The following is a 17,361-nucleotide window of genomic DNA, read 5'->3' on the forward strand; positions in this document are numbered from 1 at the left end:
CAAAGTGAGTTCCAGGACAGCCAGAGCTACACAGAGAAACCCTGTCTCGAAAAACCACAAAAAAAAAAAAAAAAAAAAAAAAAAAAAAAAAAAGAAGAAGTAAGAGAGGGCCCAGTGTTTGGGCACGTGGGGGCTGCAGCTCTGTGGAGGGGGCTGGTGTTGCTCACCTTCTCAGTGTGTCCTGTAGCTACTACATGCACCCCCCCAGATTCTTTTTTTTTTTTTTTAGATATATTTACTTTATGCATGTGAGTACACTGTTGCTGTCTTCAGACACACCAGAAGAGGGTGTCAGATCCCATTACAGATGGTTGTGAGCCACCATGTGGTTGCTGGGATTTGAACTCAGGACCTTCGGAAGAGCAGTCAGTGCTCTTATCTGCTGAGCCATCTCTCCAGCCCAATTCTTATAACCTTTATGTACTTTAACTTGCAGGGCTGCACATCATAAACAAAGCGCTTGTGTGGCAGGCTCGAGAGGTACTCATTCCATTGGTACTGGACTATCACACGTCAGCCTTAATCAGGATATTTAAAACAAGAAAGGATCAGAGAGAGGAGTTCAGTGGCATTCACAGCACTCTTTTTTAAGTTTTTTTTTTTTTTTTTAAATCCAGTTTATACACTGAAGCTGTCTTCAGACACTTCAGAAGAGAGAGTCAGATCTCGTTATGGATGGTTGTGAGCCACCATGTGGTTGCTGGGATTTGAACTACGGACCTTCGGAAGAGCAGTCGGGTGCTCTTACCCACTGAGCCATCTCACCAGCCCCACAGCACTCTTGATTGTACTATAATTAATTTTTTTTTTTTGAGACAGTGCCTCCTGTAACACAGGCTCACTTGGAATTTGCTATGTAGCCAACGATGACCTTGAACTTCTGACCCCCCCCCCCATTTTTCCCTCAAAAGGAAAAATCGTCATGCTATCTCTTCAGCCCAAATCGTCTCTTATCTGAGATCAGAACTTTACCAGGGAGTCAAGAGATTCAAAAAGTCTCTTTTGGGGTCAGCAAATATTTATAGACTTAAAAAAAAAAAGCATTTCCTTAAACTTTTATCTGGAACCCAATTTGTTCCTTGCTATCTTGTCCTGACAGAGCATGATGTGTATCAACGGACATAAAACTCCACAAGGACTCAAGATCTTCCTTCTAAGGGAGTTCCCTGACCATCGCAACCATTGCCTGGTACTGTAGATATTGTATATACTGTCAATTAATGTCATCTAGGTCAGACAGGGAATTTCAACTTGAGATAAATAAAACTTACCTAAACCGTCATTTCATTTTTATTGTCTTTAATGCTCTCTCTGCCTGTCTCTCTCTTTCTCTCTCTCTCTCCCTGTCTCTCCTTCCTCCTTCTCTCTCCATCTCTCCTTTCTCTTCTCCCTCCCTTACAGCTGTGTGTGTGTACCTGTGTTGTGGCCAGTGGTGTAACCCATAGGTATCAATCTTCAGTAACTGTCCACCTTAGTTTGAGTCCTGATCTCTCATGTGTCTGGCGCGCTCACAAAGCAGGCTAGGCTAGCTGGCCAGTGAGTCCCAGTGAGTCCCGGTAAACTATCGGTCTCTATCAGTCAATGCTTCCTCAGTGCTAGAGTTTTAAACATACATTTTACAAATCGCCAGGCTTTTCCATCGGTGCTAAGATTCAATCACCAGTCCTCATGCTAGGCTGGCCAAGACTTCATGCAATGAATCATCTCCCCATCCCCCAAACGTTTTCTTCCTAACTCTCCCCCCCTTTTCTTCCCTTCCTAATCCTCTCCCCCTTCCTTCCCTCTTCTCTCCAGCCCCCATCAACCCCCTCAGCAACCCACCCCTCTTCCCGCTCTTCTCCCAACCTGTCTGGCTTGGAACTCAACTAGACTGGCCTCAAACTTGCCTCCCAAGTGCTAGGAGTCCAGGTGTACACCACTGTGTCTGACCTTGAGATGGAGATCTTAAGGTAATATATACCACTTCTAATATCTTTATCTTCAATTATCTGGCTTCTTTTTAAAGACACAGTCTTTCTACATAGTCCTTGCTGTCCTAGATCAGGTAGTAGACCAGGCTGGCCTTGAACTCATAGATATCCACCTGCCTCTGCCCCCTGAGAGTAAAGACACTTTTACCATTCTTTTTTTTTTTTTTTAAATTCTTTTTTTGGTTTTTCGAGACAGGGTTTCTCTTGTGTAGCCCTGGCTGTCCTGGCACTCACTTTGTAGACCAGGCTGGCCTCGAACTCAGAAATNCACTCACTTTGTAGACCAGGCTGGCCTCGAACTCAGAAATCCGCCTGCCTCTGCCTCCCGAGTGCTGGGATTAAAGGCGTGCGCCACCACGCCCAGCTTAACTTTTACCATTCTTCACTGACAGAAATTTTGCCTTAGAAAGTAAGAATTTCTCATTAGTGTCTGGACGTCTTTAAAACACACACAGTCCTAAGGAGTCACGTGGTCCCTTGTGCCTCATTTGCTCAGATTCTCCACAATCGTGCTGTCTGGGTTCTGATGGCCATGCATGACTGCCCCTACATAGGGTCTGTGGTGATGCTGAAAGAGAAGCTGGGAGGGGGACTGCGGAGATGATATTTCTGGGAAAGCATCTTTAGAACTCAAGTGGAAAAAAAAAATAAGTAAAAGAATCGTAGAGCTGAGAGGACGAGACAAAGAATCGCATAGAAATAACGTGAAGAGGATGAGTCAGAGTGACTCCTCAAATATACGCTGCACAGGAAGATGCACGTGGCCAACAAGAATGGCGGGGTCTGAAAGAAGTGGAGGAGGGTGAGAGGAAGCAAGTAAGAGCCGGAAAGAGCTGGAAACAGCTGCCTGTATCCCAGCCCACGGCAAGGAAATACACTTTGGGCTTTCTGCGTAGCTGCCAGCCGCACCCAGCACACCGCTCCATTCATTCATTAATTCAGTCATTGATGGAGCCTTTCGCTGTCCTCTCTCAAGCAGGGAATAAGTAACTCACTGGAGGAGCAAGGGCAGGAGGGAGATGGAGCTAAATGCATGAATGAAAGCTTGCTTTCTGAATGGAGCCTGAGTTGCTCTTGGCACTTCTAGGGCAAGGAAATGAAATTCAGGCTCACACGATCTGGAGGTAGGCTTGTCACGGCAGAGGGTATGTGTGCACACTGATAGCTGCACAGAGGCAAGGCAAGGCACGGATTTAAAGACACAGGCTGACCAACCCCACGAGCCCTAGACTGTGTGTAAGTAACAGATAGGAAAGAGCAACATTGAGTCCTCAAATACAGGCAAAGTAGGTAAGAGACTTTAAGATGGTACACACGGGCTGGTCATGGCTCAGCAGGTAAAAGTGCCCACTGTGCAAGGATGAAGAGCTGAGTTCAGATCCCAGCATTCACATATAACGCCAGATGTGGTTCCTTGCACACCTGTAACGCCAGTGCTGTAGGGACAGACAGGACAGTCACTGGGGTATAAGCTACAAGCTCAGAGTCAGGCAGAAAGAGACAGAGACACAGACACAGACACCCTGCCCCAAGGGAATAACATGGGTTCTGATAGGATAGGAAACCTGCCTCCTCCACACACACACACACACACATGCTCACACATGCACTTTCCCATACACTCTCACATGCATATACATGTACATGCTTTCATGCACACATGCTCACACATGTGCATGCACACAAATACACAAAAATGGACAAAAAAAGCAAAATTTACATGTCATCAAGTAGAAAATAAACAGAAGAAAGGACTTATTTTCTAATAAAACTATTGAGGAGCCCTTTAATAAAACTATTGAGGAGGCATTTTTCTTTCTGGGGCTAGAGAGAGGTTCAGGGGCCACAGGTGCTACCTAAAGACTCAAGTTCGATTCCCAGGACCCACATGGTAGAAGGAGAGAACCAACTGCTGCAAGCTGTCCTCTGGTCTCAAGATAGTTCCATAGCATGTACTCCCAAAGAAATAAATGCCATAGCCGGGCGTGGTGGCGCACGCCTTTAATCCCAGCACTTGGGAGGCAGAGGCAGGCGGATTTCTGAGTTCGAGGCCAGCCTGGTCTACAGAGTGAGTGCCAGGACAGCCAGGGCTACACAGAGAAACCCTGTCTCGAAAAACCAAAATAAATAAATAAATGAATAAATAAAAAAATTAAAAAAAAAGAAAGAAAGAACCGCCATAAAACGTTATAAACAAAACAGTACCCCTCACCCCTGACTGTCCCATGTCCTGTCTTCCTGAAGAAGCAACACAGATGACTCTACACTGTTATGGCAGATACCATGCTTTATCATCTTTTCCTCACCACACACACACACACACTCTGGCTGAATTAATTTTCTCTGGGCTCGTAACTCACAGAAATAGCTGTTCAAGGCTCCAACTTTCGAGGCACTGGGTGGCTGGTTGCTGGACTGGGAGACTCAGGCCTACCCAGCACCATGGTTTGGGGGAATCCTTTGCTTTACAGCTGGCTGATCCTCACAGACATCTTGCACATGGACACTGTTGCTATTTAGAAGTTGAACGTTTCTAAAAGACCTAGCATTCAAGGCTCCTCCACTAGCCGTGTGACTGGGGGGTGGGGGGGAGGGGGGGAGAAGGCGGTGTCCTAATGGGAGGATTGGAGGCAATTGCAGGTGTACCCCTTAAAGAGGAGAGTGGCACCCTGGTCTCCTCCTTTCTTTGTGTCTTGGCCACGGAGTGAGGAATTTTCCTCTGATCCACACATGCCCACCATGATGTACTATCTTACCAGAGGACCAAAGTGACAAGGCTGAACTCTCTGAAAATGAGAACTAAATTAAATTTTTACCTCCCTCTTCTTTTTTTTTTTTTAAAAGGACTCTTTTTTTTTTTTAAGATTTATTTATTTATTATATGTAAGTACACTGTCACTGTCTTTTTAGACACTCCAGAAGAGGGCACCATATCTCTTTACAGATGGTTGTGAGCCACCATGTGGTTGCTGGGAATTGAACTCTGGACCTTCGGAAGAGCAGTCGGGTGCTCTTACCCACTGAGCCATCTCACCAGCCCCTACCTCCCTCTTCTATAAGCCAATTTAGACAAGTCTCAAGTTTTATGTCACAGTATTGGGAAGCTAACAGAGAAACATATCTAAATGCATAGAGCTTGCATTTCAACCCAATGCTACCTTTACTATGTGACTTAATGCATTGATTTGCTTAGAAAGAAATCTATCCAGGATCCATACCACCCAAATCTAACAATACCAAAACATTTCAATATGGTTGGGTACTCTTAAAAAAAATTAATAATGAAAGCCTTGGTATCTAAGCAATAATCATCTACAGACAACATATTAGCTTACTGAAGGCAATATATACTTGGCTAGAACTGATCCAGGAGCCTATGTCACAGTAAAAATAGCTCCAAGAGAAACTTCTAGAACTCCCCTAAGTCCTTGCAATTACAAAGTCCCATGGATAAATAAAACAAATGTGGGGGTGTCACAGATTGCAGGTCCCTTTGAATCAAAGGCTGCAAGAGCTTTTACTATAAAGACGCCTGCTCATCTCTTCTCTTACCTAGCTGGTTGTGTGTCTTCTTATTTTGGTTGTCTTGTGAGAGTCATGTTTTCTTTAGACAAGCTCCCCTTCTATAGCCACAGCTGTAATGGTGTTCATAGCCACTTAACTGTATACCAAGCGAACCTTGAACTCATGGTGCTCTTCCTCAGCCTCTGGGGTGCTGGGACTCTAGGTGTGAGCCACCACCATGTGGTCCTCTCTCTGTCATCTTAACTTGTCACTATGAATGGTTCTGTTTCCACCCAAAATCTCTGAACCCCTCAGGGCATTTGCAGAAGAAATCTGATTCTATTTATGACATGTGTTTCAGGCCATGATTTGTGTGTTCACTACTGTATTGTCTGTGAAGGTCAGTCTTCAGTTCTGTGCCCGACAACGCTGTCTTGTTTATCAATGTCCCTTGGTTGGAGGCTTCCTTACTAAGTGTGGCCTCTAACATCTGCACCTACGGCCCATTTGTTCTCCCCTCTTCTGCCTCTTCCTTTGCTGGATCCTTCCTCTTCCTCTTCTACATTCTCCTTCCTACGTCTTTTTTTATTTCCCGTTTTTGAGACAGGGCCTCCTTATCTTAGTTACTGTTGCATTGCTGTGATAAAATGCCCACAGAAACCATTCACAGGAGAGATTTATCTTGGCTCCCGGTTTTAGAAGGCTCAGTCCGCCACAGAGAAGAAGGCATGGCAGAACAGTAGATGATGGTGGTAGGAGCCTGTAGCAGAGACTGGGATGCAGAGAGAGGGTATAGCAGGGGCCGAGTATAACATTTAGAGGTCTAAGTCTGGTGACCCACTTCTGCCATATAGGCCCACCTTCTAAAGGTTGTCCCCAAATCGAACCATCTAGGGAATACTCTGTACTCAAACAACAACAGTAGCCCAGGCTGCCTCAGTCTCTCGAGTGCTACAGGGCCTGCCATGGTGAGCCCATACATGGTCCTATTTCCCAAAAAAGGGACATTCACTTATTCATCCAAAACTGTGCACAGCACTGAATAGTCAGGGTTAACTGTCCAACTGAGATGAAAGTAATTCTCCTCATCAGCTAACTATGTCTGCGTGACCCTGGAGAAGGGACACTTTGGAGACCTTCATTCTTTTCGCTTCCATGGCTGACCAGATGGTTCTCCAAACAAGTCAGCCAGTCCTCGAGGTCTGATATAATAAACACATCCTTCCCCAGCCTTGTCCCTGGTTCTGTCATTATGTAATTTAGTAGTTTACACGACACTTTGGCTGGGACTCCAAGGCAGGTGTGGAAGGGATCTGTCTCCATGGTGCCATTCCCGGGAGGAGACTCTGTGCTCTCCTTGAGTGACTGGTGACAGACTCTCAGCTGTGGCTGTCCCTTACTCACCTGTGCAGGGTTTGTCTAGGCTAACCCTAGGCCTCACGGAGACACAACACAGCTCGGGGATCGGAAGAGTCATTTGATTCTCCTTAGCTATTAGAATTTGGTCGTCCTCTTTCATCTGAATCATTCAAATGAGTAAGAGTAGACCATCCCAAGCTCACAGCTCAGTCTTTTTGTGGAACAGCTGCTATTCTGACTACCAGACAGTTGTGTCTAGGGCTAGCGCTTCGGCTCAGTGGGTGGAGTGTTTGCTTAGCGTGCACACAGTGCTGGGTCTAACCCCCAACACTGCATCAGCTGGACCTGGTGATGCACACCTGTGAGCCCAGGTAGGATGGTAGGAAGCTCAAGACTACTGTCAGCTCCGTAGCCAGTTCAAGGTCAGTTTGACCTACATGAATATAAAGGTGCATCATTCGCCATCGTCTCTTCCATGGGTTCTTATTGAAGGTGAATTTGATGGAGGGGTGTGGTTACAGCATCAATATGTATGCACCCACTGAACACTGTAGGACACTCTTATGAACATTACAAAACTTCAAATTCCTATGAGGAAGGAATTCTCCTACAAGAGTATAACACAGGGGGCTTGACACTGTTGGCTTGTGTGGAGGTTTTTCTTTTTCTTTCTATTTTAGTTCAAGAATAAAAACCCCACATCATCAATTCAGATGGCAGCTAATGTCTTCAGTACCTTCCTTTGGGACTTGATAAACTTTAGAAGAGCTGGTGGTTCCGAAGGGCTGGCGAAACGATCTACTGTCTGGAAGAACGTTGTCACACTGTTCTTGGTGTAGTGTGTAATTAAGATCCCCACCCCACCCCCATCCCATAATCAAGTTAAAGATATTTTTTCCACTTCCTGGACAAGTGACGTCTCTATATAATACACTCCCAGTGACGGAAAAGCTTTTATTTCTTGATAACTGGGATCAGGTTGACCTCTAAATGACCCTACATAGAAAGTCCTCTTGTATGGGTATTGTCCCCAGCGAGGGGCAGGTTAAGGTTCAGTCACAGAGAGCTACTGGTGAGAACTTACTACAGCTCTGGGTGACTGCTAACGTGCAGGATCACGGGTTTGGAGTTTGTAGGGCCCCAGGGGCTGCCTTTCAAAGAAAGAACTCTCTGGCAGTCTTGGGAGAAATTCTGTTTTGGGATGTAGGACAGGAAATCTTGAACTTGAGAAAGACATCAAAAAGAGAGGCAGTTAAGATGAAAGGACTGGGGGGTAAGGAGCTCAATTAGACAGCGGTGCAGCCGGGAGAGAGGAAGGCAATTGAGAGCATCCGCCAGCCGTCCCGGTGCAGAACCGTGTTCAGAGTACAGGGTGGGCAGAGAGCGTGAGAACGCGGCCCAGCCCAAGCCGTGGGTGGCGGCTGCAGGATGTGTTATGCAGGCCTGCAGGAGTGCACCTGGAGCCAGAGAGAACATTTCAGATCCCCAGTGGCCGGGGAGATGGAAAGAAAAGCAGGCCTATTTTGGAATGGAAAATAAACGCAGACTCATCAGGAACAACATGGTTTCCCTACGAAGACTAAACGTAGACTCTGACCTGGCATTTTGCAGCTTTCTGAACTGCTATCTTCCTGATGACCAGGATCCAGTGGCAGTACCTACCCCACGGTGCCTAGATCAGCATGCTATACACTGAATTGTCCTGTCCCTGCTTCAGTGTCAAAGCCCTAACTCAATATTTAGAGCTGAGACTTTAAGGAGGAAGTAGGTTTAGATATGATCAGAAAGATGGAGTCCCCAAGGTGGAATTTGTTCCTTATAAGGAGAGAACAGAAAGTGTGCTTTCTTGACCGCCCATGTTAGGATGTGGAGAGAAGTTTGCTGTTTGTAAACCAGGAAGAAAGCCCACCCCAGGAACAGAACTGGAAGCTATCTTAATCTTGGACTTCCAGCTTCCAGGAAGGGCAAAAAATAAATATCTGTTGTTTTAAATTGCCTCGTCTATGATAATTCATCCAAGTATCCAAGCTACAGCATGGCAGATGTCTGCGAAGTGAGTTCTGCCCTCCCCCAGGTTAACCACTATTGGCCAGACACGTTCTTATTTTTCACTTAGACCATATATATTCCAATCATAACATTTACATACAACACTGAAGTACCGACAGGCTATCCTTGGCTATGTAGTGAGTTGAGGCCAGCCAGGGACACGCGAGAACCTGTCTCAAAAATAAACAGACAGACAAACAAATGGATAGCAACAACAACAAGTCCACCATTATCAACAAAAAGCTTGGGAGAGTTCAGCTGGAAAATTTGTTGGCAAGCATTTCGTGAAGCCCTGGGTTTAAGCCGTGGTACTAAATTAACTGGGCATGGTGATGCCTATCTGTAATTCCAGCATGCATATGGAGACAGGAGTTTAAAAAAGAAAGGAAGAAAGAAAAGAAATATTGGTCTGCGGAGATAGCTCAGGATAGAAAGCCAGGCAAGTCCGATGACCCCAGTTAGATCCCAGAACCCATAATGGAATGAGAGATCCAAGCCCTGGAAATTACTCTCTGGCTCCACGCGTGTGCTACGGCATTTACACACATCCTCACATGCAAATCACCCCCCCTACAACAACACAAACACATTTCTCTCTTAAGAAGGCATACTGACCGTCATGTGTCCAGCTGTTGCATTTAACATTCCCAGCCGTCCACCTTACCACCTATACCAAGCCTGACTGAGCCAGGAGGTGCCTTCCAAGGCTTTCTGAGAGCCCTTGCCTGGCCTTGAAGTTACCATGGCATGTCAGATGTGGGCTAGGTTCCTGGTATATACCCTTAGCATTTCTTTCTCTCCCTGGATCCAGAGGGAATCTCAGGTTGTTTTGTGTGTTGGGTTTTTTTTTCTATTTTATTTATTTGTTATTTATTTATTAATTTTGAGACAGAATCTTACTATGTGGACAAATGGTCTCATACTCACAGACTCTGACTCCTGACTTTTGGCATTAAAGGCCTGTCCCATCGCACCTGACTGTAGATGTCTCAGTCCTTATAATCTAATTATCAGACTTGAGTCCCTATCATCTGTTGTTGCACACAGGTTAGACTATGTCCCATAGATGTAGGACATACTGATACTGTAAATGTGTATATATATACACACACACATATATATATGTATACACATACATACATACATATATATGTATATATATGCACACACACATATATGTATATATGTTTGTGTATGTTTATATATTATCTGTTTATATATATTATATATATTACCTGAAAATTCACATGTAACTGCAGCCTTTACTTTCCCCTACTAAGGCTAACAGCCTTACCTCTTAGCACCATGAATCAACCCCAGCTTGAGCCTGTTGTATTCTACCCTCTCCCATGGCCTGCACTGGGCACCCCGCAGACTGTCTCTGAACTCAAAGCTCCAAACCAGAGGTCAAAGGCCTTCATTTCCTGTGGCAGTGGCTTGTCGGCCCGGAGTCCCCTAAATCATCTTCCCTTCTTTCCTCTAGTCTGATCCTGAGCCGGCAGGCAGGCAGCTCAGCTTGCTGATTATGCAGTCCTGTGGGACATGTCTGAGGCCAGCTGAGTCCTCTCTGACCTCTAGAAGACCCTAGGACTTGCTGACAATACGAAACTTTGACTAGGATGGCCACACACTTGCCACGAGATTATGAGCCCAAAGGGCAGAGATGATGGTGCCGAGAGCCCTGTGGTAACATCAAACATGATGCTCTGCACACTTGGCTGCCCAGTGAGTGACTGCTGACCTCAGACAGAGGGACAGTCACCCAACGAATTGAGGAAGAAAGAAATTTGCAAAAGACATGGGGCCAAAATAACGGGGGGGGGGGCAAGGAAAATGCTGAGTCAGACAGAAAGTCATATGGTACTGCGCTGGACAACGAGAATGGGCTTCCTCTTTGAATACTGTGCCCCTCACACCCAATTTCCTTGAACAGGAATGTCTAACTAGCTGCAAGAAAGCTGGTGGGCAGAGGCTTGGCAGAAGTTCCAGCCATCGAGAAGCCCTCAAGAGGAAATGAGGATCCTATGGGAAGACTTCTAGTCCGCACAGGACAGCAATGTCAAACGTTGGCATTTAATTTCCGGGTCTGTAAGGGGGTTTTTAGATTGGATTGAAAGGGGTGAGATAGTCCTGAATGTGGGTGGCACCCATGGGCTGGCTTCTAAACTGACTAAAAAGGACAGAGAAAGCTGAAGGCCAGCATTCATTGCTTTCTGCACTCTGACAGTGGATACAACTCGACCAAGCAGGGTCTTATTCCTGGGGCCATGCCTTCCCCTCTATGATGACCTGTGTTCCTCCTCACTGTGAACACAAACAAGCCCTTCCGTCCCCAAGTTCCTGGTCCCAGCAATGATAAAGTAGTGAATATTCTTTAGAAATGACACAGTAACATCAGACATGTGTTCTCTGTCACCATTATGTATCATGAGGGGGTATGATGGTGCACACCTTTAAGCCCAGCACCCTGGGAGGAAGGCACTGGTAGGTGGAGTTTCAGGCCAGCAAGGGCTACATAGTAAAGCCCTGTCTCCAAAAACAAAAACAAAAACAAAAACAAAACAAAAAACAAAAACTATGACAGTCACATGGGGTCAAGTCAAGGTGGTTTAATTCTAAGGCTCCAGTCAAATGACTAACTTTGTACAGTTTTTTTTTTTAATCGCTGTTTTTTGTTTTTGTTTTTGTTTTCGTTTTTGACACAGGTTCACTGTGAAGCCCTGGCTGGCCTCACAGAGATCCGCCTGTCTGTGTCTCCCAAGTGCTGGGATTAAAGGCTTAGGCCACCATGTCTAGCTTTTTGATGCAGTTTTAAACGTAACAAATCTCTTTGTCCACATCATCATTGATTTCATCTCAAATGAGAGGCATAATCTTTCCGAGTGGGAAGAAGGAAAGCATCGAATACTTAACTCCCTAGTCAGTCCTTCCATGACTGCAGCTGGAGCCCCGTCTGTCTTGATAGGCACTGAGCTCTGCTCCTAAGTAGAGTCCACTGGTAGAACAGAGCCTTCTGCTACAATGTTACAAAGACCAGCAGACACGTGCTAAGTACTGACCTTGCACCCGGCACTAGGCTGAGATTCCAATTGTTCAGCACCATCTCCACTACACCTTCATGAGACAGTGAGAGAGCTCCCCTACTTCTAAACGAGGAAATGAAGGCTCCCAGGGAGGCCATTTGGAGGCACTGAAGTCAAGGATTCAACCAACTCCAAAGTCCACCATCTTTATGGGAGCGCACTGTGTGGTTATGTCGCCACCTTATTTTTTGAGACAAGGTCTCTTCCTGAGCCAGAAGCTCAATGATTCAGTCTGGCTGACAGCCAATAAGTGTCAAGGATCCGCCCGTGTCCCCACCTCCCACAGTACTGGGATTATAGACGTACACCGCCAAGCCAAGGCTCCATCTGGAGCTGGTATCTGGGCTAGGATGTAAACTCAGCTCCGCATGCTTTTGAGACAAGCATTTACAAACTGAGCTATCGCTTCTCCCTAGGCCTCCAAAGTCCACCCCGTGGTGATCATTCAATATACAGAGAAAGAGGCTGGAGAGATGGCTCAGCGGCTGAGCTGCTCTTGCAGGACCTATAATTGGTCCTAGCATCCATACCAGGTGGCTCAGAATAGCCTGTAACTCCAATTCCAGGGAATCTGCCCTTGTCTCGATTAGTGATTGATGTGGGAAAGCCCAGCCCACTGTGGGCGGAGCCACTCTGGGACACGTGGTCCTGTGGTGTATCAGAGAGCACACTGAGAGCCAAGAGCAGCAAGCTGGTAAGCAGCGCTCCACCATAGCCTCTGCATCAGTTTCTTCTTCCAAATTCCTCCCTCGTTTCCCTTCATAACGGGCTGTGATCAGGACACTTAAGCCAAATAAACCCGTTCTGCCCCCAAGTCGCCTTTGGTGAGTGTTTTATGCCAGCAACAGGAAGCCAAGTAAGACTTAGTCCTTACTTAGTCCTTACCAAGGACTTCAATTAGTTTGTCAAGCAAAAGTGACTGACCACTCTAACACCCGTATGATCATTTGCATATGCATCTCCCCCATGTATAAGCCCCTCCCTCCACCAAAACAATACTGTCTTTAATGCCACATTGCAAGACACTCTTTTATTAGTGAACTCTTACCAGTAAAGCAGTCAGGCTATATAAAGAATTGCAAGCCCAAGTTAATTATGTAAAGTGACTATTAAGGCACTTTGAGTTACATTAATATTCTTGAAAAAAAAAAAAGAGAACACTTAGCTTATTGAATTATATATATGTAAAATTATATAATAGCCTACATTTAAATAATTCTGATTCTGAATTATTCCTCTTTTTTTAAAAAATGACTACATCTATAAGACAAATATGAAGAAGATTCCAATTAACCCACAGATCATAGGCAGAATATTTTTGAAAATTAAATGAACTTACGGTATATTCTGATTCCAGACGTTCAGATGGCAAAGAGGGAAAAGAAAAGGAGAAAAAAACAATGAGTTAGACCAGGTCTATGGAACATAAACCAAACAACTGATAGTTCCTGACAAGTTATAAGTGTTAAGAATGCGCAAAAAAAATTGGAGTTTTGTAAATACCGAATGCCTCAGTGTTTCATGGTACTCCTTCATTTGGCCAAATCAGGTCATTTAGACACGATTCAATTAGCCTATAGGTTTGCAGCTAATTAAAAAACCCAAGTGTTGGCATTTTAAAACAGAACGAGAGGCTAACAATTCCAGTAGAACATTTCATTAACCACAGAGGAAATCTTTTCAGTGATTTTTCTCTTTGTCTTCTTTTTTTTCTTTTCTTTTCTTTCTTTCTTTTTTTAAGAAAACAATTTACAAAGAACTTTGCAAAGATGCTGAAGTGGGATCCTGAGACACCCCCCCAAAGTGTCTGGGGGGCTGCAACACAAGCTTTAGAGTCTGGGGTGGGGTTGGGGGGGTACTGTGCTGATACAATATTCAGAACGGAAAGCATTATAAAGAAGAGGCATTAAAGCTTTCCACATCCTCTGAGAGGAGAGAGAAACTGCAAAATAGCAACAACCCAACTGAACAACTTGTGTGTGGGTAAACTATAGGGGACCGACCAATGAGAAGACCTCGGGACAGGCCCCATGGAGACAGTCTGTCCCCGCCCCGTGAAATCCCATACTGCTCAGCCCTGTACTTGCTGCTGGGGGCTGACCTGTCCTGAGGACTTACCTGTGATGGTGTATGGGTAATAATTCCACGCCTTCTCGGTCACATAAAATATTTTGGGAACAACAGCTCTGGCCCAACTAGGCAGTTTGCTGAAAAAGAAGAAGAGGAAGAGGAACAGGGAGAAGGAGGAGGAGGAAGAGGAAGAAGAGGAAGAGGAGTGGGAAAGAAAAAAAAGTTAGAATCTGACTTCCTGGATATAAGGCATATTATTGCTAAGGTTCTGTGGTCTCTCTTCCCTCCACACCTCTCTTCTCCATCTCTGTGGTATGTCTTGGAGTCACTAATTTTCTTGGACATACGTGTGTGTGTGTGTGTGTGTGTGTGTGTGTGTGTGTGTGTGGTGTGAATAGGTGCCTACACTGGACAGTAGAGGGCACTAGATCCCATGATGCTGAAGTTCCTTATTTGAATGCTGGGAGCCAGACTCTGGTCCTTGGAAGATCAGCAAATATTCTGAACTGAATCCCAATTTTATTTCTTCCCAGCACAAATCAGGAGAGCTCAGCCTAGGATGCTAGTGTCTAGCCCCTCCCCCCTGTGATCAGAGACAAGGACACCATGAATCATCAGCTTCTTAGGCCTCCACGACAGCAAGGCACATCAAGAAGCAATCTGAAGGGACTGGCGAGACAGGTCAGCCTGTGAAGAGCTAGTGGAGAACTATGAGGACGTGCGTGTGATGCCCAGCACCCACGAGAGAAGCATCCCAGCTCTGGTGAGGCAGAGGCAGGCAGATCCGTCAGGCTGGCTGGCCTGTCAGTCGAGCCTAATAAGCAAGATCAGGCCAGGAGACCCTGGTGGCGAGCTCCCAAGGAATGCTATTTGAGATTGGTTCTCACGCTCACGTGCACACACCTCCTACAGCCCCTCCCCCATGGTGTACGCACCAAGCTGCTACACCTAAGAACTGAAAACTTTGAGCTAACAATGCCCTGTGATGGTTCATCTGTGTTGTCAACCTGACTGGATTCATAGTCACCCACGAGATACCTCTATGTGTTTCTGTGTGTGCCTGGTGTGTGTGTGTGTGTGTGTGTGTGTATGTGTGTGTGTGTTGTTTCTGGAGAGGCTTAACCGAGGAGGGAAGAACCATTTTAAGGTGGGGAGCACCATGCCATGAGCTGGATGGGGACTGAAGAGAAAGGAATCTACAAGCTCAGTCATCTCTGTGCTTCTTGATGGCAGACACCATGTGGCCATCCGCTGCCCACTCTGCTACCCTGTCTTCTTCACTGTGAAGGATGGTACCAGCCACACTGTGAACCAGAGCAAACCCTTTCTTATGTCAATCAACTGACAGGTATTTCTCCATGGCAACAAGAAAAGTGACTAATACAAGCCCTCGAAATTCCCTTTCTCTGACGTGGAATTTAAATGATGAGCAGAGCCAGCAAACCACAGCATAGCTGGACTGTCTTCTCCAGACCTTTCTCTCATTTTTTTGAGAGAATCCAGACCTAACTTTTGAAAAAGACAAATGTGTATTTTTTTTCAATAGCTTGCCAGACCTCACTCAAAGTTCTAGGATGTTTATTAGGATCCAAGCAGTAAGGGTTTTAAAAAAAAAAAAGCCAACTCTAAGCTCCCCCAAAGCTGGGTGAGCGCAGTGGTGGGCTTTGTTCTCAGGTGGCCTGTGAGGTGGAAGTAGATGTCATATCCTCTGCTCGAACTCGGCTTTCTCGCTCCAATAAACTCGTCCTTGCCGAAGCTGCTTATTACCTTACATTCACACTTCTCAAAGGACGGCTGCTCCCTGACAGGGGCTTTTTATAGTTTCTGCTGATGACTGAGTCCATCAGACGCTGGCACTGAGTGCAATTGAGGTTGATGCGGAGTAGGGAAATCCCACTAGCTTGCTTGCCGTCAATCACTCAGAGAGACTTGCTCTGGGCTCCTTGTTTGTACCGAGAGCACAGGGCCAGTGGACAGTGGAGGGGCATGTGGGTTCTAGTCCTAGGAGCACGTTCTGGTGCTTTTATTTTTAAAAACAAGATAAATTCTCATATATTCCAGGCTGGCTTTGAACTCACTGTCTAGTAGAAAGTGACCTTGAACTTCTGGTTTTCCTACCACTGGAGGGAGAGGGCTGCAAGGGTGCAGTTCCATGCCTGGCTTGTGTGGTGCTAGGAATCACACCCGGGGCTTTGAGCATGGTAGGTAGGCATTCCACTGTCTGAGCCACAGCCTTAGAGCCCCTCTGACCCTTTTAAGGAACAGGGTTGAACAAAGAACTATTGACTTAGACAAAGTGCACCTCCCTACAGCCCCAGGCCCGCACGCCACCGTCCTCTTATAGGGAATGGTTGGTTCCATGTTCATTTCACGTGTCCTCGAATCTACTGGGCGCTCCTTCCCCGTACCACCCTGGAAGTGGTCCTCATAACCCACCCCTTGTAGCATGTTAGAACCCTGCAGAACTACCATCCTAAGTAACCGCCATAGTGTGGGAGGAAGGATGAAAACCATCAACCAACTTCCATCCTCATTGAGACTGCCTAATTCTACAAATGGCCAGGATGCCAGAGTCTAGAGTCTTAATTTTTGCTATTCACCCAACAACTTCTAGAAGCCAGGGAGCAACATAATCATTTTTTTTCTGACATAGTGCCCTAAAAACAAATATTCAGTCAAGGTCTAGTTATAATCCCATGTTAATGTTCTCCTTCAACCCAGAAGAAGAACCTGGTATAAGCCTTTTACCAGGTTAGAGGCAGGGGCATCTGTGACAAGTTCTGAGATGTGTTTGCTACACTCTGGATGTTCTGGATAGTGTTAACAGTCTGTCCGTCTTGGGTCTGCCTACAGGGGACTCTCTTGATTGCCATAGTTGATGTAGGCGAACCTGCCATTGTTGCTGGTATCAATGCCTTCCTGGAACCCTGAACTGTATACATGGAGAAAATGAGCCAAGGAGTAGCTCGCCTTCATCCTTTTCTATGGCTGAGACGAAGCTAATGCTTCCAGTCCCCGCTGCCTTCACTCACTCACCATGGTGGGCTGTATTTTGAACTCTTTCTCAAACTGCTTCTGTCAGAGTGTTATACCACAGAGACAGGAAAAGAAACTATGAAAGATATCAAAAGACACCCCCCCCTCAACCCTACCCCAAGGACTGGAGAGAGATGGCGCAGGAGTTAAGAACATTGGCTGTTCTTCCAGAGGCCCTGAGTTCAATTCCCAGCCACCACATGGTGGCTCCCAACCATTTATAAAGGGATCGGAAGACCTCTTCTGGCTTGAATCATTCTCAGTGCACTCCTATATTTAAAAAAAAAAAA

The 17,361-nt window shown here is 45.8% G+C and overlaps 1 protein-coding gene across 3 annotated transcripts in view; it reads right to left on the reverse strand.

The window, feature by feature from the left end:
• Positions 1-17,361, reverse strand: part of Pitpnc1 (phosphatidylinositol transfer protein cytoplasmic 1) — a 265,034-nt gene that overhangs the window by 96,876 nt on the left and 150,797 nt on the right. For all 3 annotated transcript variants that reach the window (XM_029483564.1, XM_029483565.1, XM_021177132.2), the window contains exons 3-4: positions 14,084-14,172; positions 13,305-13,312 (exon numbers count right to left, since the gene is read on the reverse strand). In XM_029483564.1, coding sequence (XP_029339424.1) covers positions 13,305-13,312; positions 14,084-14,172 — 97 coding nt within the window. The remainder of the gene's footprint in view (positions 1-13,304; positions 13,313-14,083; positions 14,173-17,361) is intronic.

This window comes from Mus caroli, chromosome 11 (genome assembly GCF_900094665.2).
Source record: "Mus caroli chromosome 11, CAROLI_EIJ_v1.1, whole genome shotgun sequence".
Classification (NCBI taxonomy): Eukaryota; Metazoa; Chordata; class Mammalia; order Rodentia; family Muridae; genus Mus; species Mus caroli.